General features: G+C 44.3%; 1 protein-coding gene across 2 annotated transcripts; it reads right to left on the bottom strand.

Annotated features, from left to right (window-relative positions):
- Positions 1-352: 352 nt before the first annotated feature.
- LOC139460999 (uncharacterized) lies at positions 353-22,019 on the bottom strand. Of its 2 annotated transcripts, none has more exons than XM_071242463.1 (8): positions 21,949-22,019; positions 16,046-16,218; positions 14,847-15,009; positions 13,829-13,917; positions 10,917-11,151; positions 5,568-5,843; positions 2,919-3,014; positions 353-873 (listed from the first exon to the last, which is right to left on the bottom strand). In XM_071242463.1, the coding sequence occupies exons 1-8, from the start codon at positions 21,995-21,997 to the stop codon at positions 722-724; spliced, it is 1,233 nt and encodes a 410-aa protein (XP_071098564.1). In that variant the 5' UTR covers positions 21,998-22,019; the 3' UTR covers positions 353-721. The 2 variants fall into 2 exon arrangements, with proteins under 2 accessions (XP_071098564.1, XP_071098565.1); XM_071242464.1 differs by lacking the exon at positions 21,949-22,019 and adding an exon at positions 21,513-21,814.
- Between the last annotated feature and the right edge of the window lie 1,150 nt (positions 22,020-23,169).

Raw genomic sequence — 23,169 nt, 5'->3', positions numbered from 1 at the left:
ACATCTAGGAACATCTAGGAAAACCTTGGAACTGATGCCCCCTGTAATTGAGGCCAGAGTTGAGTCGACAGCAGTAAGGCACTCGATCAGATCGGCCGCTTCAGGGTGATTAAGGACCACTAATTTGACTGATTCACTGCGAACAGATAAGCTGAATTGGACAATCTTTTGTGCAGTTTTGAACTTGGCAATTTCTCGTTTTACCGAATGCTATAAACTTAAATAATGCTTGTTTTGGAATATAAGTCTGCAGACGTACATTGACATTTTAATTTGTCACACTGAGATACACCTGGTGTCATCACTGAACAAGAGACTTTGTCTGTACTGAAATATAGCGGAGTTCAATACTGACAAATTGTCAAAATTCACATTAATGATGTCAGCATTGACAATGTTGACACTAAAACCTAGCTGATATAGTATTTGGATATCACTTATTTAAAATATCAGACATTCTTGTCAATGTCGACATTTAATTGATGCCAAGCTCCTCGTACAGCTGAGGTTAGCATTAACTTGATGTCATCACCGACATTAAGATGATATTAACACAGGTCACCAGGCCCTGTTCTACAAAGCGATCGTAGCGCTAAGATGATCGTAACTCCCATTCTTTAACATAGACTTACGACAGTCGTAGCACTACAATTGATTTGTGGAACGGGGACCTGGTGTTATCATTAATCTCAGATCTGTTTCCGTTGCTGTAGGCGCCATGTTACATGATGACGTCAGTGTCGTCATTGGACAGCAGAATCTCACGGTCCTGGTAGGGGCGACGGACGCGTTTGACGAGGAAGAAGACGACCATGCAGATGAGGCAGAGGACCAGGACGCCGCCAACGACAGATGCCGAGATGATGGCTGTGTCTGGAGCAGAATGCAGGACATATTGGTAAGGCGTTACCACAGTCTGAAGGTGAGGTGAGGTGAGGTGAGGTGAGGTGAGGTGAGGTGAGGTGCGGTGAGGTGTGGTGAGGTGAGATTATGGCTGTGTCTGGAGCAGAATGCAGGACATATTGGTATGGCATTACCACAGTCTGAAGGTGAGGTGAGGTGAGGTGAGGTGAGGTGAGGTGAGGTGAGGTGAGGTGAGGTGATGGCTGTGTCTGGAGCAGAATGCAGGACATATTGGTATGGCGTTACCACAATCTAAAGGTGAGGTGAGGTGAGATGCGGTGAGGTGATGTAAGGTGAAGAGGTGAGGTGAGGTGAGGTGAGATGGAGTAAACATTCCCATCAAGATTATTGCACTTAAATAGCGACACGTGTGTGTGCATGTGTGTGCGTATGTGCATGTGTGTGTGCATGTGTGCATATGTGTGTGTGCATGTGTGCATTGTGTGTGTGCATGTGTGATCAAGCTTAACACTTAATTACATCCATTTTGCTATGCCGAATGTCACGCTTTTCAAATTTGGGAATGAGAATAAAAAAAGATACTTATCAATAAAGCCATTAAAGTTAACATTTAAGGTATGAATCGATATTTGTACTTAGCGTTTGACTAAGATCGATGCTTGTATCGGGAAGTAAGATATCGCGATCCATCAGTGTATCATCCAACCAGTAGGGGAGACTATGGTCGATGTGTTTGGTGTTGGCTTGTAGTGGGGTTGGCTTGTAGTGGGGTTGGCTTGTAGTTGGGTTGGCTTGTAGTGGGTTTGGTTTGTAGTGGTGTTGGCTAGTAGTGGGGTTGGCTTGTAGTGGTGTTGGCTTTTAGTGGGGTTGGCTTGTAGTTGGGTTGGCTTGTAGTTGGGTTGGCTTGTAGTTGGGTTGGCTTTTAGTGGGGTTGGCTTTTAGTGGGGTTGGCTTGTAGTGGGGTTGGCTTGTAGTGGGGTTGGCTTGTAGTGGGGTTGGCTAGTAGTGGGGTTGGCTTGTAGTGGAGTTGGCTTGTAGCTGGTTGGCTTGTAGTGGGGTTGGCTTGTAGTGGAGTTGGCTTGTAGTTGGGTTGGCTTGTAGAGGGGTTGGCTTGTAGTGGGGTTGGTTGTGTGGTAGTGGTATGGCAAGGACTGATATGAAGTGGGGCTGGGCTTGTGTGTTGAAGTCAGGGTTGGGAGCAGGGCTGGTTTAGGGAGGAGGGAGGGCTGTAGTTGGAGTTGGAAAGAGCTAGCTGTGGATTTGGATTCTAAGGATTGATCTGTCAGTGGTTGGAATTCTTCATGTGGTGATAGTGTTGTATGGTTGCTTGTTTTGGGAGGTGTGACTGTTCTACGTGTTTGTTTATCATAAGGATGTGTTGTTGTTTGATGGGGCAGGTGTCTTGGGTAGATATGTATATGCAATTAACACAAGTCATCAAAATCCGATAATTTTTTTCATTCCCCATATCGTTTGCGCAGTCTCCACAGATGTTCAAAAGTCTATTTTGAGCCTAAAATTTAGAATTTCAAGAAGTGACCAACTTCTTAACAAAATTGTACATTTTAACCAGCCCTGCGGTGGTCAAAATCATCAAAATCCGACAAAAATTTTTTTATTCCCTATGTCGTTTGCGCAGTCTCCGCAGATGTTCAAAAGTCTATTTTGAGCCTTAAATTTTGAATTTCGAGAAGTAACCAACTCCTTGCCAAAATTGTACTTTTTCACTTGCCCCGCAATGGTCAAAATCATCAAAATCCCATAATTGTTTTTTATTCCAGCAATATCACGGTGGGGGACGAGGGAAAATGGGCTTCACACATTGTACCCATGTCGGGAATCGAACCCAGGTCTTCGGCGTGATGAGCCAACAGTTTAACCACTAGGCTACCCGACCGCCCCACAATTATCACAAAAGGGGGCCATGTGCATTCTTGAATAAGGTGATTTTCTGAGCCACATTTCGTGACAATTGGTCATTTTTACAAGCTGTAGAGTTATGAACCAAACAAATGACAGCGCTGGTTGGTTTTAGGCAGATACGTTGTACTCACTGTTGTTGGTAGGGACGGCTCCGGTCAGTGGTTGATGTTTGCTGGGCATAGTGACCACATGGGGTCTCTCAGTGACAGGGGGGCTGACCGTTGAGTCTGAAACATCAGGTGATGGATGAGTGAGTGAGGAATTAACAGGGATTCAAACAACTCATATATCAATGAAACATACCACAGCAATATCATATCAATACCATATCAATGTTTCAGCAACTTCATATCGATATCACAGCACTATTTCAGCAATATCACAGTGATATGGGTATTGGAGGTTTAAAGTGTATCACAATATTTTGCGATGCACAAGGTCGTATTGCGATACGTATCACGGCATATTGTATAATTCTAAATTTTGAACTTAATGTCCTATATGAATTTCAAATTCGAACCGAGTCATAAAAACGTAGGGACAATATAATTTTCGCTACACACACGTACGTCTTCAAAAATACAGCGGCTTTGCTAGCTTTGTATATCAGTACCAGTTCAAGCTTTCTGATTGGCTGAGCGGTCTCTAACTCAAACATGCCGGGAAAAGCAGACACTCGTCCTTTGCTAGAGTAACCAACCGGGACTTAGTGTGGTGAGGTGAGGTGAGGTGAGGTGAGGTGAGGTGAAATAGGGTTAAACGTCGCGTCCAAGATTATTGCACTTATATTTAGCGACGTGCAGGTACATGTGTGTGTGTGTTTGTGTGGCGGCTTGTACTAGTCCGGATTGATGCCGATTTATAGTGCTAGCTCACTGAGATACCATGCCGCAGTTTAACATGAATACCCCACTCAGACACAATATACTGACTCCGAGCCGACCAGTCCTTGTTTTAGACCCTTAATGCCGAGCGCCAGACAGGGTAACAACAAGTAACATCTTAACATCTTTTGGTATGACGCGGTTGGGGATCGAACCCCGGACCTTCCGCTCTCCAGGTGGATGCTCTACCATTAGACCACGGAGGCGGTCTGGGTTTTACTGTGAAAATGGCAAGTTACTGGTACTTATCTAGTCCTTATGTAGGACTGTTAATTTTGTGTTTGCTGGACATGACATAGAAATGGCAGATGATTCATTAAGTTCAAATACTCATTACAGTATATTTTTTATGCCTCATGAACATTCATTCACTTTCATTAAATTTTTCATTTTGATAAACTAAGTTTAATTTTAATCTCTTATCTTCTCTTGTCACTATGTGTATCGTAGCTTATCGAGATACGTATCAAATCGTGATGTAAGTATTGAGATACGTATCGTATCGTGACCTAGGTGTATCGTTGCAGCCCTAATATCGTTTACTCAGTCAATAAATACGCAATCAACTTGGGGCCCCCGGTGAATGCGCCGTTGCAGCGAAGGCATTTGCCAAGTATATAACAGTAGAGACATCATAAAAATTGTTACTTCAAATAACCCGATACGTCACGCATGAAAAACCTATCACTGCCAGCAGCAAGGCTGAATCCTACCTACATCATACTACATTTGAGGAAGAGAATTTATGGATGTCAACTTCTTCAACATCAGGACCACAACGGTTCGGAGTACATATCGCTCCCCCCTGGAATCCACCCCACATCTAGATCTGACTATGTGCAGTCCTATAAGGTATTTACCGTATTCGACGTATTAAGCGCCGAGGGCGGTCTCAAAATTAGAAATAGGGGGCTCTTATTAGAAACAGAGTTGAAAGATAAATTTCGTGGTTTATGCTGACAGCCTGAAATGTTTATGCATCATGATGTATGACAGATATATTTTTCCAGAATTTAATTGCCAATAATCAAGGGTGCATATAACACTCGAATCATACATGAATAAATACGTGTTGTGTACATTGATCAATCGGAAGGGGTGCTAATTGAGATTGTTCACAAGCCAATATATTAGCAAATATCACCGTGGGCGCTTATTAGAGCGGTGCGCTTATTACATCGACTACGGTATTTGAGTGTGGGTGAGTACAGGTTTACTCCGCTTTTTTTCCAGAAATATCACGATAGGGGGGGATGCCAGCAATGGGATTCACACATTGCACCCATGTCGGGAATTGAACCCGGGTCTTCGGCGGGACGATCCAACGCTTTAACCACTAGGCTACCCGACCGACCCTCATCATCAACTAAGCAATAACATAGCAATCACTCAACATTGTCTCAACCTGTCTCAATATCTCAGCGGTAGACTAGGTCTTCAGCAACTCATGCTTGCCGGAAAAGGTGACCTTGCTTGTCGTAGGAGGCAACTGACAGGATCGGGTGGTTGATGCATGTCATCATATCCCAATTGATAGATCAATGCTGACGATGTCAATCACTGGATTGTCTGGTCCAGACTCGATTATTTACAGACCGCCGTCATATAGCTGGGACATTGCTGAGTGCGGCGTTAAACAACAAACAATATCTCAGCAATATTAGTAATCTACGTAAAAGGCGACCAACGGGATCGGGTGGTCAGGCTCGCTGACTTGGTCCATGCATGTCATCGTATCCCAATTGCGTGGATCCATGCTCATGATGTCAATCACAGTATTGTCTTTTCCAGACTCGATTATTTACAGACAGCCGTCATATAGCTGGGATATTGCTGAGTGCGGCGTTAAACAACAAACAGTATCTCAGCAGTATAAGTAATATAAACATCTGATACCTCTGGAAACTCCAGCCATGCAGACTTCTTGGAAGCTGAAGAAGGTGAACCCCTTCTTACACTTGCATCTCCCCTGGATGCAGGCCTCGTTTGGGCCGCACTGAGGCTGATCAGAACATGTCATGCCCAGGCGGTTCTTGGACTCGCATCTTCTTTTCCTGGGGTCGTATTGAAAGTTGGTTCGGCAGACGCATCTTTTTCTCTGGAGGTCACACGCTTCCTTCGGGCTGCAGATAAACGTGTCCTCTTGACAGGTGTGGTTGAAGGTGTTCGACACTGGAACATGGAACAGGAAAATTTGACAGGAACTACAGGACATGGGACAGGAACTACAGGACATGGGACGGGAACTACAGGATATGGGACAGGAACTACAGGACATGGGACAGGTACTACAGGACATGGGACAGGTACTACAGGACATGGACGGGAACTACAGGACATGGGACAGGAACTACAGGACATGGGACAGGAACTACAGAACATGGGACAGTAACTACAGGATATGGGACAGGAACTACAGGACATGGGACAGGAACTACAGGACATGGGACAGGAACTACAGAACATGGGACAGGAACTACAGGACATGGGACAGGAACTACAGGATATGGGACAGGAACTACAGGACATGGGACAGGAACTACAGAACATGGGACAGGAACTACAGAACATGGGACGGGAACTACAGGATATGGGACAGGAACTACAGAACATGGGACAGGAACTACAGGACATGGGACAGGAACTACACTACATGGGACAGGAACTACAGGACATGGGACAGGAACTACAGGATATGGGACAGAAACTACAGGATATGGGACAGGAACTACACAACATGGGACAGGAACTACACAACATGGGACAGTAACTACACAACATGGGACAGGAACATTTGACAGGAACTACAGGACATGGGACAGGAACTACAGAACATGGGACAGGAACTACAGGACATGGGACAGTAACTACACAACATGGGACAGGAACTACAGAACATGGGACAGTAACTACAGAACATGGGACAGGAACTACAGAACATGGGACAGGAACTACAGGACATGGGACAGTAACTACAGGACATGGGACTGGAACTACAGGACATGGACGGGAACTACAGGACATGGGACAGGAACTACAGGACATGGGACAGTAACTACAGGACATGGGACTGGAACTACAGGACATGGACGGGAACTACAGGACATGGGACAGTAACTACAGGACATGGGACAGGAACTACAGGACATGGGACAGTAACTACAGAACATGGGACAGTAACTACAGAACATGGGACAGTAACTACAGGACATGGGACAGGAACTACAGGACATGGGACAGTAACTACAATGGGGCGGGAACTACACAACATGGGACAGGAACTACACTACATGGGACAGTAACTACAGGACATGGGACAGTAACTACAGGACATGGGACAGGAACTACAGGACATGGACGGGAACTACAGGACATGGGTCAGGAACTACAGGACATGGGACAGTAACTACAGGACATGGGACTGGAACTACAGGACATGGACGGGAACTACAGAACATGGGACAGTAACTACAGGACATGGGACAGGAACTACAGGACATGGGACAGTAACTACAGAACATGGGACAGTAACTACAGAACATGGGACAGTAACTACAGAACATGGGACAGTAACTACAGGACATGGGACAGTAACTACAGAACATGGGACAGTAACTACAGAACATGGGACAGTAACTACAGGACATGGGACAGGAACTACAGAACATAGGACAGTAACTACAGGACATGGGACAGTAACTACAGAACATGGGACAGTAACTACAGGACATGGGACAGGAACTACAGGACATGGGACAGTAACTACAGAACATGGGACAGTAACTACACAACATGGGACAGTAACTACAGGACATGGGACAGTAACTACAATGGGGCGGGAACTACACAACATGGGACAGGAACTACACTACATGGGACAGTAACTACAGGACATGGGACAGTAACTACAGGACATGGGACTGGAACTACAGGACATGGACGGGAACTACAGGACATGGGACAGGAACTACAGGACATGGGACAGTAACTACAGGACATGGGACAGGAACTACAGGACATGGACGGGAACTACAGGACATGGGACAGTAACTACAGGACATGGGACAGGAACTACAGGACATGGGACAGGAACTACAGAACATGGGACAGGAACTACAGAACATAGGACCGTAACTACAGGACATGGGACAGTAACTACAGGACATGGGACAGGAACTACAGGACATGGGACAGTAACTACAGAACATGGGACAGTAACTACAGAACATGGGACAGTAACTACAGGACATGGGACAGGAACTACAGGACATGGGACAGTAACTACAATGGGGCGGGAACTACACAACATGGGACAGGAACTACACTACATGGGACAGTAACTACAGGACATGGGACAGTAACTACAGGACATGGGACTGGAACTACAGGACATGGACGGGAACTACAGGACATGGGACAGGAACTACACAACATGGGACAGGAACTACAGGACATGGACGGGAACTACAGGACATGGACGGGAACTACAGGACATGGGACAGGAACTACAGGACATGGGACAGTAACTACAGGCCATGGGACTGGAACTACAGGACATGGACGGGAACTACAGAACATGGGACAGTAACTACAGGACATGGGACAGGAACTACAGGACATGGACGGGAACTACAGAACATGGGACAGTAACTACAGGACATGGGACAGTAACTACAGAACATGGGACAGTAACTACACAACATGGGACAGTAACTACACAACATGGGACAGTAACTACACAACATGGGACAGTAACTACAGGACATGGGACAGTAACTACAGAACATGGGACAGTAACTACAGGACATGGGACAGTAACTACACAACATGGGACAGTAACTACACAACATGGGACAGTAACTACACAACATGGGACAGTAACTACAGGACATGGGACAGTAACTACAGAACATGGGACAGGAACTACAGGACATGGGACAGTAACTACAGGACATGGGACAGTAACTACACAACATGGGACAGGAACTACAGGACATGGGACAGGAACTACACAACATGGGACAGTAACTACAGGACATGGGACAGTAACTACAATGGGGCGGGAACTACACAACATGGGACAGGAACTACACTACATGGGACAGGAACTACAGGACATGGGACAGTAACTACAGGACATGGACGGGAACTACAGGACATGGGACAGGAACTACAGGATATGGGACAGTAACTACAGGACATGGGACAGGAACTACAGGACATGGGACAGGAACTACAGAACATGGGACAGGAACTACAGGACATGGGACAGTAACTACAGGACATGGGACAGTAACTACAGGACATGGGACAGTAACTACAGAACATGGGACAGTAACTACAGAACATGGGACAGGAACTACAGGCCATGGGACAGGAACTACAGGACATGGGACAGGAACTACAATGGGGCGGGAACTACAGGACATGGGACAGGAACTACAGGACATGGGACAGTAACTACAATGGGGCGGGAACTACAGGACATGGGACAGGAACTACAGGACATGGGACAGTAACTACAGGACATGGGACAGTAACTACAGGACATGGGACAGGAACTACAGGCCATGGGACAGGAACTACAGAACATGGGACAGGAACTACAGAACATAGGACCGTAACTACAGGACATGGGACAGTAACTACAGGCCATGGGACAGGAACTACAGAACATGGGACAGGAACTACAGAACATGGGACAGTAACTACAGGACATGGGACAGGAACTACAGAACATGGGACAGTAACTACAGGATATGGGACAGGAACTACAGGACATGGGACAGGAACTACAGAACATGGGACGGGAACTACAGAACATGGGACAGGAACTACAGGACATGGGACAGGAACTACACAACATAGGACAGTAACTACAGGACATGGGACAGTAACTACACAACATGGGACAGGAACTACAGGACATGGGACAGTAACTACATGACATGGGACGGGAACTACAGGCCATGGGACAGGAACTACACAACATAGGACAGTAACTACAGAACATGGGACAGTAACTACACAACATGGGACAGGAACTACAGGACATGGGACAGGAACCACACAACATGGGACAGTAACTACACAACATGGGACAGTAACTACACAACATGGGACAGTAACTACAGGACATGGGACAGTAACTACAGGATATGGGACAGTAACTACAGAACATAGGACCGTAACTACAGGACATGGGACAGTAACTACAGAACATGGGACAGGAACTACAGAACATGGGACGGGAACTACAGAACATGGGACAGTAACTACAGAACATAGGACAGGAACTACAGGACATGGGACAGTAACTACAGGACATGGGACAGTAACTACAGGACATGGGACAGGAACTACAGGACATGGGACAGTAACTACAATGGGGCGGGAACTACAGGACATGGGACAGGAACTACAGGACATGGACGGGAACTACAGGACATGGGACAGTAACTACAGAACATGGGACAGTAACTACAGAACATGGGACAGTAACTACAGAACATGGGACAGTAACTACAGAACATGGGACAGGAACTACACAACATGGGACAGGAACTACAGGACATGGGACAGGAACTACACAACATGGGACAGGAACTACAGGACATCGGACAGGAACTACAGGACATGGGACAGTAACTACAGGACATGGGACAGTAACTACAGAACATGGGACAGGAACTACACAACATGGGACAGGAACTACAGGACATGGGACAGGAACTACACAACATGGGACAGGAACTACAGGACATGGGACAGGAACTACAGGATATGGGACAGTAACTACACAACATGGGACGGGAACTACAGGATATGGGACAGGAACTACAGGACATGGGACGGGAACTTTAGGACATGGGACGGGAACTACAGGACATGGGACGGGAACTACAGGACATGGGACAGTAACTACAGGACATGGGACAGTAACTACAGGACATGGGACAGGAACTACAAAACACGGGACAGAAACTACACAACAGGGGACGGGAACTACACGACATGTAACAGAAACATGAGATAGGAACATGAGACAGAAACAGAAGACACAAGCACGAGGCAGGAAGAGAAGACAGAAACTAAAGTAATCATCCCCTCCACATTAAACAACACGGAATACAAGCATGTCATCAACATCACGCCTAAAATGAAACAGGAAGTAGAAAGGGAAACTCAATTTCACACAATGTGCAGATCACAAGAAATAATAACATCATCACATTACAGCCTTACCGTTCTTGTTGCTGTGTGGTGTGTAGGGCGTGGAGGAGACTCCCGGCGGATACGTTGGCGCGACCCATCTCGGGGGGTGGCAGCTTCCCATGGGCAGTGTGGTAGGTGGGGAGGGGGTGGGACCATTGAGGCAAGGGGGTACAGGGATGCTCTCCATGGGGACAATCTCTTTCTGCAGCGATGGTGGCCACATGATCGTTTTCATAAAAGATGTTATCCTGAATTTGGCTGTGATCTGAAACACAAAATGGGAGAGGTAAATGTCCTGTCTTCGCCCTGAGAATAGTAAGGTTTTCTCGCCTTGGCAAGCTACAGTGCTGGATGCTGATTGGCGGTTCTACTGTCTTGACAACTAGTTGTGTGTGTAGTTGACAGTGAAGAGGACTTCTGCTGAATATTCTGAAGATTAGTTTTGAGTGATTGCTGCGAAAATACAGAATTTATGGCAATGGTGTAATAGTCATAGAGATGGAGGATTCATAAGAATTATAGGTTTCTGGCACCACTAGGAGATGCAACTCAGCAAACTGTAGCGCCTGCAATGAATGGCTCCACCCCTCGCTCCATAGCTCCCTCTATCCATCTATCCATCCATCTCTCTCTCCATCCCTCACTCCCTCCATCCGACCCGTGAAGATTCCAGGTAGAATAGATCTTCAGCAACCCACGCTTGCCGTAAAAGGCAACTATGCTTGTCGTAAAAGGCGACTAAAGGGATCAGGTGGTTAGGCTCGCTGCTTTGGTTGAGACATGTCATTGATCCCAATTGCGTAGATCCATGCTCATCATATCAATCACTGGATTGTCTGGTCCAGACTCGATTATTTACAGACCTGGATTGTCTGGTCCAGACTCGATTATTTACAGACCGCCATCATATAGCTGGTATATTGCTGAGTGCGGCGTTAAACAACAAACCAACCAACCAAACAACTCCCTCCATCCCTTCCCTCTCCATCCTTCCCTCCATCCCTCCCTCTATCCATCCCTCACTCCCTCCATCCATCCTTCCCTCCATCCCTCCCTCTATCCATCCCTCACTCCCTCCCTCCATCCTTCCCTCCATCCTTCCCTCTATCCATCCCTCACTCCCTCCCTCCCTCTATCCATCCCTCACTCCCTCCATCCATCCTTCCCTCCATCCCTCCATCCATCCCTCACTCCCTCCCTCCATCCTTCCTTCCATCCCTCCCTCTATCCATCCCTCACTCCCTCCCTCCATCCCTCCCTCACTCCATCCTTCCCTCCATCCCCCCTCTATCCATCCCTCACTCATCCTTCCCTCCATCCCTCCCTCTATCATCCCTCACTCCATCCTTCCCTCCATCCATCCCTCCCTCCATCCTTCCTTCCATCCCTCCCTCTATCCATCCCTCACTCCATCCTTCCCTCCATCCCCCCTCTATCCATCCCTCCATCCTTCCCTCCATCCTTCCCTCCATCCATCCCTCACTCCCTCCCTCCATCCTTCCCTCTATCCATCCCTCACTCCATCCTTCCCTCCATCCATCCCTCACTCCCTCCCTCCATCCTTCCTTCCATCCCTCCCTCTATCCATCCCTCACTCCATCCTTCCCTCCATCCCCCCTCTATCCATCCCTCACTCCCTCTATCCATCCCTCACTCCATCCCTCCCTCTATCCATCCCTCACTCCCTCCCTCCATCCTTCCTTCCATCCCTCCATCACTCCCTCCCTCCATCCCCTCTCCATCCCTCCCTCTATCCATCCCTCACTCCCTCACTCCATCCTTCCCTCCATCCCTCCCTCACTCCCTCCCTCCATCCTTCCTTCCATCCCTCCATCACTCCCTCCCTCCATCCCTCCCCTCTCCATCCCTCCCTCTATCCATCCCTCACTCCCTCACTCCACCCCTGTTCTCTCCAGCCCCCCTCTGTCCATCCCTCCCAAGCAATGGCCAGGTGAATCACAGTACAACAAGCAAGTGACTTATCAAAACTTTATCAACATCCAGATGCGACACCTAAGATGCCTACATTTCCTTCTCAATTCCAAGACAACGCTGTGTTTCAATTTTGTTTAACAATGTGACAATACTCCCTTATACTATCAATAAAAGCAACAAATGTGCTTATGGTTCACTCAACATAGGTCAGGAACGAGTCAAGATTTCGGGTTCCTGGTATCGATGGGAGAAAATTAGAACAAAGGCATTATCATTTCTCGGAGAATTACTTATTGATTGCAGAGATCGGGGGTGCATTGCAAGCCACGAATCATAGCAAAATCACATTTATCACTCACTCTGGGGTCTGCAACAGCTCGAAGACCATGCACACTCAAAATGGCTGAAATTTCCTGTGCAGAGTTGTCTCTCTTGGCTGTGCCAGGATCAGCAGTTCAGAATCCAAGGTTCACCTCCATCACAAGAGAAAGCGCCTGGTTTGCTGTTGATGGATTTGAATCTTGGACCCTACAGACCATCCACCAAGCCCATCCACCCCCTCAAATCTGTACCTTCAACCATTAGGGTTACCAATAAGACCCCTTGTATTTTGTACTCCGTGGGCTGAGTATAACATTTTTGTTAAATAGGATCAATATCAGGGATAAGAACAAATGTTCAGCTGATTCTGGAACAAACTTAGCGACGCAACTCTGTACTGTGTTGTGGCACCTTAGTCTGAAGGCACATATGTCCCCAAAGTGATCACAGTCGTACTTAGCCTGAAGGCACATATGTCCCCAGAGTGATCACAGTCGTACTTAGCCTGAAGGCACATATGTCCCCAGAGTGATCACAGTCGTACTCAGCCTGAAGGCACATATGTCCCCAAAGTGATCACAGTCATACTTAGCCTGAAGGCACATATGTCCCCAGAGTGATCACAGTCGTATGCCAGTGTTACAGAGTGTCACGTTTATCTCAGTGCTACGTTCGTTGCTACTCACCGACATTTGGATGGTGGAGGCGTTCCTCAGCATGTAGAAGTACAGGAACACATCCACTGTTCCCAGGCTCCTCAGGTGGAAGGTCAACCCTGGAACACAACGTTTACAATCACAATTACAATTATGTTTACAATCATGATGCAGCGTGTAGGTGAGTTAATTTGGAGATAACATGTGACTTCAGTTTTATGGAATAGTTGATACCCTGACTTCAATTCCAAATTTTACTTGTAAACAAAACTGTTTATTTCCGAAATTGCATGTCATGGGCATTTCCTAGAAAATCCCAGCTCTGGTAAGTCACATGGAATGACCTTGACATTAAATCCCAACTCTGGTAGGTCACATGGAATGACCTTGACATTAAATCCCAACTCTGGTAGGTCACATGAAATGACCTTGACATTAAATCCCAGCTCTGATGGGTCACATGAAATGACCTTGACATTAAATCCCAACTCTGGTAGGTCACATGAAATGACCTTGACATTAAATCCCAGCTCTGATAGGTCACATGGAATGACCTTGACATTAAATCCAAGCTCTGGTAGGTCACATGGAATGACCTTGACATTAAATCCAAGCTCTGGTAGGTCACATGAAATGACCTTGACATTAAATCCCAGCTCTGATGGGTCTCATGAAATGACCTTGACATTAAATCCCAACTCTGGTAGGTCACATGAAATGACCTTGACATTAAATCCCAGCTCTGATAGGTCACATGGAATGACCTTCACATTAAATCCCAGCTCTGGTAGGTCACATGAAATGACCTTGACATTAAATCCCAACTCTGGTAGGTCACATGAAATGACCTTGACATTAAATACCAGCTCTGGTAAGTCACATGGAATGACCTTGACATTAAATCCAAGCTCTGGTAGGTCACATGGAATGACCTTGACATTAAATCCCAGATCTGGTAAGTCACATGGAATGACCTTGACATTAAATCCCAGCTCTGGTAGGTCACATGAAATGACCATGACATTAAGGCAGCGTGTAATGGACTCACCAGGCATCTGGATCTGTGTGTTGTGGGAGATCCTCTTGTTGTAGCTCATATTCTTGTTGGGTACGACCAGGTAGATGTCCATGGAGACTGGGTTGTCACAGTGGTTCAGCCGCATTCCGAAGCAGTAGTCAACCTCGATGTCCGACGAGTCCGGCATGAACGACTACAACAGACACATAAACAACTACAACAGACATATCCAGGGTAATGGCAACTTATAGTGTACTGTTACCTTAGGAGTCGGGTACTATACCCTTCTACCTTTGGTCACTTGTTCTAATCATCCACTCTTTGGTTCCGGGGATGATGTAGCTCTCAAAATTACAAGTCAGCTTGTTTGCTCAAGTTCTTTTTATTTATGACGTAAGTTATCATACATACGCACACACGGTCCTCAGATAGTTTCTGGCCAAGTCGTCTAAGGCGCCGCAATTCGCTGTGCAGAGTTGCGTCCCTTGGGCACGCCAGAAACCTATGATTGTGGGTTGGAATCCCGGTTCGTCCCGATTATGTTTCTAGGTTTGTCAGCACCATACCCGTGCTCATGGGTTTCACCGAAGTGGTAAACATCTGAGACATGCATCACTTCGGGCTTTCCTCCCACATTAAGCTGACACGCTGCGAGATAACTGGAATACTGTTAAAAGCGACGTTAAACTAAACTCACTCACTCACTCAGATAGTTTCTTGTAGCCTGATTTACTTAAATACAACACATGTCTAAAGGATGCATCGAAGAGCCTGATAATAGGGCTGGGACGGGTAACTCGGGTACTCGGGTCGGGAGTGTACTGAGTAGGACCCAGGTACCCACAGGACTACCCGAACCCACGGTTAGTCATATTGTTTAATGACAAAAAAATTATCTAGAATCTACGGTAACACTATAAGTAACGAATGTTTGCATTTCTTTTTGACGATGCACACATTCCTTCTGACTTTATATTTATGAATAAAGATAAAACTTTAGTCAATACATTTTGCCAGGGCTGCAGTCAAACTATTCTCAGTCGGACATTTGGACCTATCTCTTGAGACCTACAGCGGGTACCGAGGTAGAGTCGGGTGATAGGGGGGTGCGTACCCGGGTAGTAAATTTGCACACGTCCCAGCCCTACCTGATAGTATTTTTGATCCACTCTTAACTCTTAATTTTTCTGATCCGTACTTCCAATATACAGAGTGTCATAGTTACTTACAGTGTACTTGTATGTCCCTGAGCATCTTAGACTGGTGCAAGGGTGTGTGTCATTGGCGAAGCAAGTCATCTGTTTCCTGGGTTCGTTGGACAGCTGGTGAGCCATCCTCTTCCACAGCTGACATGTTGGATGCGGTTCCCCAACACAGCAGGCCACCAGCACCACCACCACCACTGCAACATGGAACACGGGCTATAGAATCACAGAGGCCACCACCACTGCAACATGGAACACGGGCTATAGAATCATAGAGGACACCACCACCACCACCACTGCAACATGGAACACGGGCTATAGAATCATAGAGGACACCACCACCACCACTGCAACATGGAACACGGGCTATAGAATCATAGAGGACACCACCACCACCACCACTGCAACATGGAACACGGGCTATAGAATCATAGAGGACACCACCACCACCACCACTGCAACATGGAACACGGGCTATAGAATCATAGAGGACACCACCACCACCACTGCAACATGGAACACGGGCTATAGAATCATAGAGGACACCACCACCACCCCTGCAACATTGAACACGGGCTATAGATAGCGAATACTACACTCATTCTCGTTAGGTACCATTTTTAGGAAACGACTGGACTTTCTATGGTAACTGACCGAGCGAAAGCGACTTCAGATACCATAGAAAGTTCACAAGTTTTGTAAAAATGGTATCTAACATGAATGAGTGTGGTATTTTATTTATTACCCATGTCAAAATATGTATTTAAGTGGAAATACCTAAAACAAATTCTTTCGTTGACAGATCAAACTGAAACCGGTTGCAAATCTGGTTGCGCATGAGTATTGATATATGCCCAAATATGGGCATTGTTGACATTTCTATGCATACGCATTAACAACATGTTCCTGCTGTTGTGTGTGCATTGTTAGCAGGCACGACACCAAGAAAATCTTAAAAGTCAATTAGCGCCGCGCTTTGAATATCGGACAAACAGTCGGTGACTCGCACTGCCGGAGTTCCCGGCTGTGCAATCAAAATGTTGCGGTTTCCTTAATCTATCAGCTGAATTTATATCATGTCCGTACCATTTTGGAAGAGGGAAATCAGAGTGTTCGCCTAAGATATTCATGTTAACTGTACCACCCTATACTGAAGACGTGAAAATCAACAAACTCAAGTCTGCTTGCATGTCAGTGACAGCTTCGAACGAAGGGCAAGGTCACCATTGGAATAACAAAAGACAACAGTGATCTACTCACAGCGTTTTACGCAAGGGAATGTTATTGTTCGCATTTGGGATGTTCTGGGCCACAAAATCAGAAGTCTTTCCACTTCCACAGAGTTTTTAAATGATTTGTATCGGAACTGTTCACTTTGAGTGATCTGGTCGTGCAGTCGTGTATGTTTATTCATGAACAAACACCTCCCAAAACAGTGCCACAAAATACGCTTCAAAGGGGACATTGATGGCACAACCGGAGCATCCAACGTAAGTCCAGATATATATCCAGATAGTTAAAAATGACTTCATTTCACCACGCTTATCCTTTTATGTTGAATCAAATTGAAAGTTGCGAAAATGGTTGGGTGCGTCACAATCATAGGGACCCTCGATCTATCGGTCCGTAGTAAGAAATTGCAAAATGGATATAGCTTGATTATATGTCTGTAGTAGCTCTGTACATAACTAATACAGAATGCAAAGCAAAGTTGATGCGTGTGACTATCTTGTTTGGTTTAATAAAGTGTGTGTAAATGTCTCTCGCTTTCAAGAGATTGCTTCAGTTCTGCATAGTTGCAAATAGAATAACGTCTCGCGATTTTTTATGAATGAAAAAAGTAGTGAGTGCGGCGTTAAACAACAAACAAACAAACAAAATTTTGAACCAGTTGCTCATCCTACGGAAACCATGTCATATCCGATTACTGTATTCGACGTAATAAGCGCCCCGCTCTAATAAGAGCCCACAGTGACATTTGCTAATATATTGGCAAGTGAACAATCCCAATTAGCACCCTTCCGATTGATCAATGTACACAAGACTTATTTATTCGTGTATAATATGCACTCATGTGTTATCATGGCTATATGCACCCTTAATTATGGGCAATTAAATTCTGAAAAAATATATCTGTCGTATATAAACAGTTCAGACTGTCAGCATAAACCATGAAATTTATCTTTCAACTCTGTTTTTTTCCACCAAAATAATATTCTAATAAGAGCCCCCTAGTTCTAATTTTGAGAGCGCCCTGGGCCCTTATTACTTCGAATACGGTAACAGTTTTAATTCTATCAAAATATTCCAAACATCTAAAGTGCATGGCACAACCTGCCACACAGAATAATTCACCCCACAACAATGGATGACACATTCATTGTATTCCTTCCTGTGTTAGACTGACGCATAGGAAAGAGTGTGTGAACCATTCAGTACAAACCTCTGGTACAAATACTTTTGAGTTGACTGTTTGTGTGTTTGTTGTTTAACATCAGACACAGCAATATTCCAGCTATATGACGGCGGTCTGTAAATAATCGAGTCTGGACCAGAGAATCCAGTGATTGACATCATGAGCATTGATCCATGCTATCGGGATCGATGACATTTTTCAACCAAGTCAGCGAGCCTTACCACCCGATCCTGTTAGTTAGTCGCCTTTTACGACAAGCACAGTTGCCTTTTACTGCAAGCATGGGTTGCTGAAGACCTATTCTACCCCAGATAACATCTTAAGTTCAAATACCAAAAGTTTCTACTTGACCAAGGATAAGAACCGGTAAACTCTACTTGCCCAGTCTGATTTTCAAATTGCCCTGCTAAATCAGGGAAAAGAAGAACAAACAACAAACTTTATTAAATGATGAATCAGATAATGGGAGAAATGACTAGTTAGGTATAACCAGGGTATTTTGGAAAAAGGCGTTTTTAATATTTACTTAAAATGTAGTGACTAAATTAAGCTTTTGGGTAAAATATGGATGCATATGAGAGAAGTGACCGTACAGGGTGAGGGCATAACCCCCAGGGCAAATGATTATGGATTTTGCTCCTTTGAGTGATAGAGATAACTTTTCGTTGGTCTGAGGAAATTAGTAGAATACAGTCCTGCAATAAAGATGTCAGAAGAGAGACAGATGGATAATTACTATGGAAATTGGGGAATGACCATTATGACTCATTTCTCATGATGTCAAATGTGATTTTGGAGGGAGGAGCTAAAATTATCATCGATAGTATTTTGTTAGTTGTCCGAGAGTGGTGTGGGGAGTCGGAAGCATACAGCTGAACAGAACGGTTGACTGTGGTTTTGGGATCCCGAGTCAGAAAAGAAGTAGAGTTAAACGTTCATCAGAAAAACCATCAGGTTCTTCGACGCATCATCTAGGTATGTGTTGTACTTATGTAATTCAGGCAACAACAAGAACTTATCTGAGGACCATGTGTACATATTTATGATTAATTCTATCATAAATAAAAAGGACTGGAGCAAACCATCTGACTTGTGATTTTGAGAGAGCTACATCATCCCTAGAACCAAGGAGTGGTTGATAAGTACAAGTGACCAAAGGTAGAAGGGTAAAGTACCCGGAACCTAAGGTTACATAGGTAGTTCAACAGCAGCTGACTAACACACGATGCATCTTCTAAGGATCAAAGTTAAAACCGCTCATTTTTCCATATTGGCCCGTGAAGATTCCGGGGTAGAATACGTCTTCAGCAACCCATGCTTGCCGTAAAAGGCGACTATGCTTGTCGTAAAAGGCGACTAACGGGATCGGGTGGTCAGGCTCGCTGACTTGGTTGATACATGTCATCGGTCCCAATTGCGTGGATTGATGCTCATAATATTAATCACAGGATTGTCTGGTCCAGACTCGATTATTTACAGACCGCCGTCATATAGCTGGAATATTGCTGAGTGCGTCGTTAAACAACAAACCAACCAACCAACAAACCATATTTGCCGGAAAACGAAATTATATTTCCCCACTTGCCCATCACTATATTTTCACAGGTCAGACAAGTCAGGCACCCCTGTCTAAACTTGAACATATTTTATAAGTGTTTGGATATGTATTGGAAAACTCGATAATTTTGAGAGGATTGTCTGAAACTATCGTATGTGTAAGATTGCTCAAATATATTTGGCTACAGGATGTTCAGGTATCTCTTGCGATTGAATCCTTATCAACATTATATGAAATTATATTTCTTAGAGAATCCTGCCATGTTCATATCGAAAATAAGGCAGGCGCTTTTTGACATGTACTTTCAAACATGGAGATGTACCATGTCTACTGTAGATGTTACTGGCAAATGTGAATATTATAGGTATTTTAAGATGCAAATATGCGCAGAAAAATATTTAACTGATGTAAATATAAGAAAATGCAGAATATCATTAACACAATTTAGATGCAGCTCACACAGGTTAATGGTTGAAGTTGGCAGGCACAATAAAATACCCAAATGTTTAAGATTATGTAGACAATGTTCTTTAAATGTCGTCGAAGATGAATTTCATTTTCTACTTGTATGTTGTAAATATGATAATTTAAGGAAAAAAGATATTGAACAAAAATACTATGTACATCCAAATAAATACAAGTTTATCTCTTTAATATCACATGTGAGCAAAACAGCTATAAAAAATCTCTCTCTCTTTATATATCATGCCATGTTATTAAGAAATGAATCCTTGTAACATTTCTCATCGCTTCCACATTGTCATGTATTCTGTACTATAGGAATAAACTGATTGACTGATTCAGAAGAAATTATAAACCTAGACAGACTCGTGTTCAATAGATATGTACACCACAGAAACTCTGGACTGAGACCGGCAAATATATTGTGGAAAACTGGAAAGGTTTTCATCAGTGATAGTATAGTTTACATTTCACATCATATTCTTGGGACAGATGATTTCTGGGCAAGAATGCAGTATACCGGACATCTTCGGCCATTTGGGTAAGGGAAGTGCATGATCTTATTCCTTAGTAACGGTTCCTATGTTTTACAGACACCATTTTTGTGGCCTTGCTAAAACAACAGGAAGTTCGGGGGGCTTGCCCCACACTCAACGGACTGAATTAAATGCTTTCATATGTAAATAAAATGTCTAATTACCAAAGTAGATACAAAATACGCTATTAGTTGCATCAAACAAACATGGCAGATTGGTGTCCGGTATAATGCATTTGTACCGATTTCTGATGGAGCAATATCAGGGCAATAGTAAATGTTTGCCAAATATCACCAATATATGCTATTTACACGCTGATGCAAAACGTTGAGCCACTGTCCCTAAAAATATATATGATGTAGATGTTTGTATAAATCTGGGGGGGGGGGGGGGTACTTGAAACATGGCCGAGGATGAGGTGTTTTCAAAACAACAAAAAATACTCAATATAATTCAATTTAAATTTAACGCGCACCCATGGACAATATCTAAATTATACTGATACTCCCAAAATCATACCTGACTGAACAAGTCCTTTCCACATGACGCTGACTTGAGCCTCTCTGCAAAGGTTACTGAGAGACGACTGAACACTTTCAGGATCTTAGTCGGAATCTGCGCAGCTGGGTATCGCAGCCTGGCTTCAGTTAAAACTATTTCTTCCCATCAATCATGTGATTGTCCGCCCACATATGATTTAATCTCGTACTCTTGAACAATAACGAAAATTGTTTACGGATCTGATAAATTCATGTCTCCATTTAATTTCGCCCCACATTTAAGTGATCCGGAACTAGTGATTCAATCTTGCTGATGAGTCCGCTTCCTGTCCTGTTACATAACTAGGCCTCTACCATATTCACCGAGTCAAAATTGACTATTTTGAAATAAGTATGAAAATCATAGAGACAATGTATACTTGTTTACAAGCACCACATGTAACATGTTTTCCTACCTGTCTGCAGACACCTTTTTGTTGACATTCTTATTTCCTCATACGCCATTTTCCTTTGTTTACATGGACCGCAGAAAACCAAAAAATATAAACCAATGAAAATAAATATTCAATATCTCATAGGATGATGTTATTTTTCTCGTCAATAATATAACATAATCGACAAATTTATTATGTCTTATAATTAATATACCTGAAAATATATTTTCGGCTGTCATTATCTCCCCTGACTCTTGCTGCTGCATATATTCGCGGGAAATATGATGTAATTATGGGATAGACTTTTTTCAAAGAATCGTTCGTCCGTATAATATAAACAACTGGGTAACTGATTATCCACCCATAGTGAGTAATTTTAAATGAAACCAGGCTCCGTTTCACAAATTGATCGTATTGTCACGACCATCACAGATCGCGGTATTTAACCCTCATAACCCATGGTCCCTCACATTTCACACCCTATTAGTGGCCCGTTTCAACTGTGAATTAAAGGGGCACTGATCTAACGCAATTCCCCGGGACTAGTTGTTGCCTTTGTTATATTTTTTTTCCCAGTGAGTAGCCGGATGTATAGCAGAAATCTAGACTAGTTCGCGACCTCTGCTGCGCCATTCGTAAGCGCATTAGTCACTTTTGTGGGTAGTAATAAGGGCGTATGGTCACATTGATCAACAAAATGAAATACAGTTTTCGAGATAAGAAGGAAATGTAGGTATCTTTGTGGTAAGCATCGGTAATGGTGACGAAGTTTTGATAAGTAACTTGCTTGGTAATTTTGCGATTTTCGTTTACACTATTTTGACTTGCAACAGAAAGTAAATATTTCATCTGAGCATTGCTTTTTGATAGTGTGTATATTTTTTACTGTCGGGCAGTTAATGGAAGACCTCGGTCTTCTGCAAATGATAATGCCCTGAAAAATAGCGTTACCCTTATATTATAGCTAAAATGGATAGAATTATCATTAAACTGCCCGCATGTTATCAGAAATGCGCGGGCCACTGTAACTTGATAATGCCCTCATATTTCTTGACGACGGGCCATTATCACGCCCGTTGTTAGGTGACGTCATAGGATAGGATAGGTGACGTCACGTTCAATAGTGACGTCATCTGGTTTTTCCTATGACTTTTCCATATTTGTAAAAGTGGGTCATTGATATTCGTGTTGATTGCAGTAAATGTTTCAAACCCGATATTGTTGTTTCTTTGATAAAAAATT

This window comes from Haliotis cracherodii, unplaced genomic scaffold (assembly GCF_022045235.1).
Source record: "Haliotis cracherodii isolate W230 unplaced genomic scaffold, xgHalCrac1.p SCAF_14, whole genome shotgun sequence".
NCBI classification, from domain to species: Eukaryota; Metazoa; Mollusca; class Gastropoda; order Lepetellida; family Haliotidae; genus Haliotis; species Haliotis cracherodii.
Note: the sequence above shows the minus strand (reverse complement) of the source record. Positions and strands in the feature narration are given on the sequence as shown.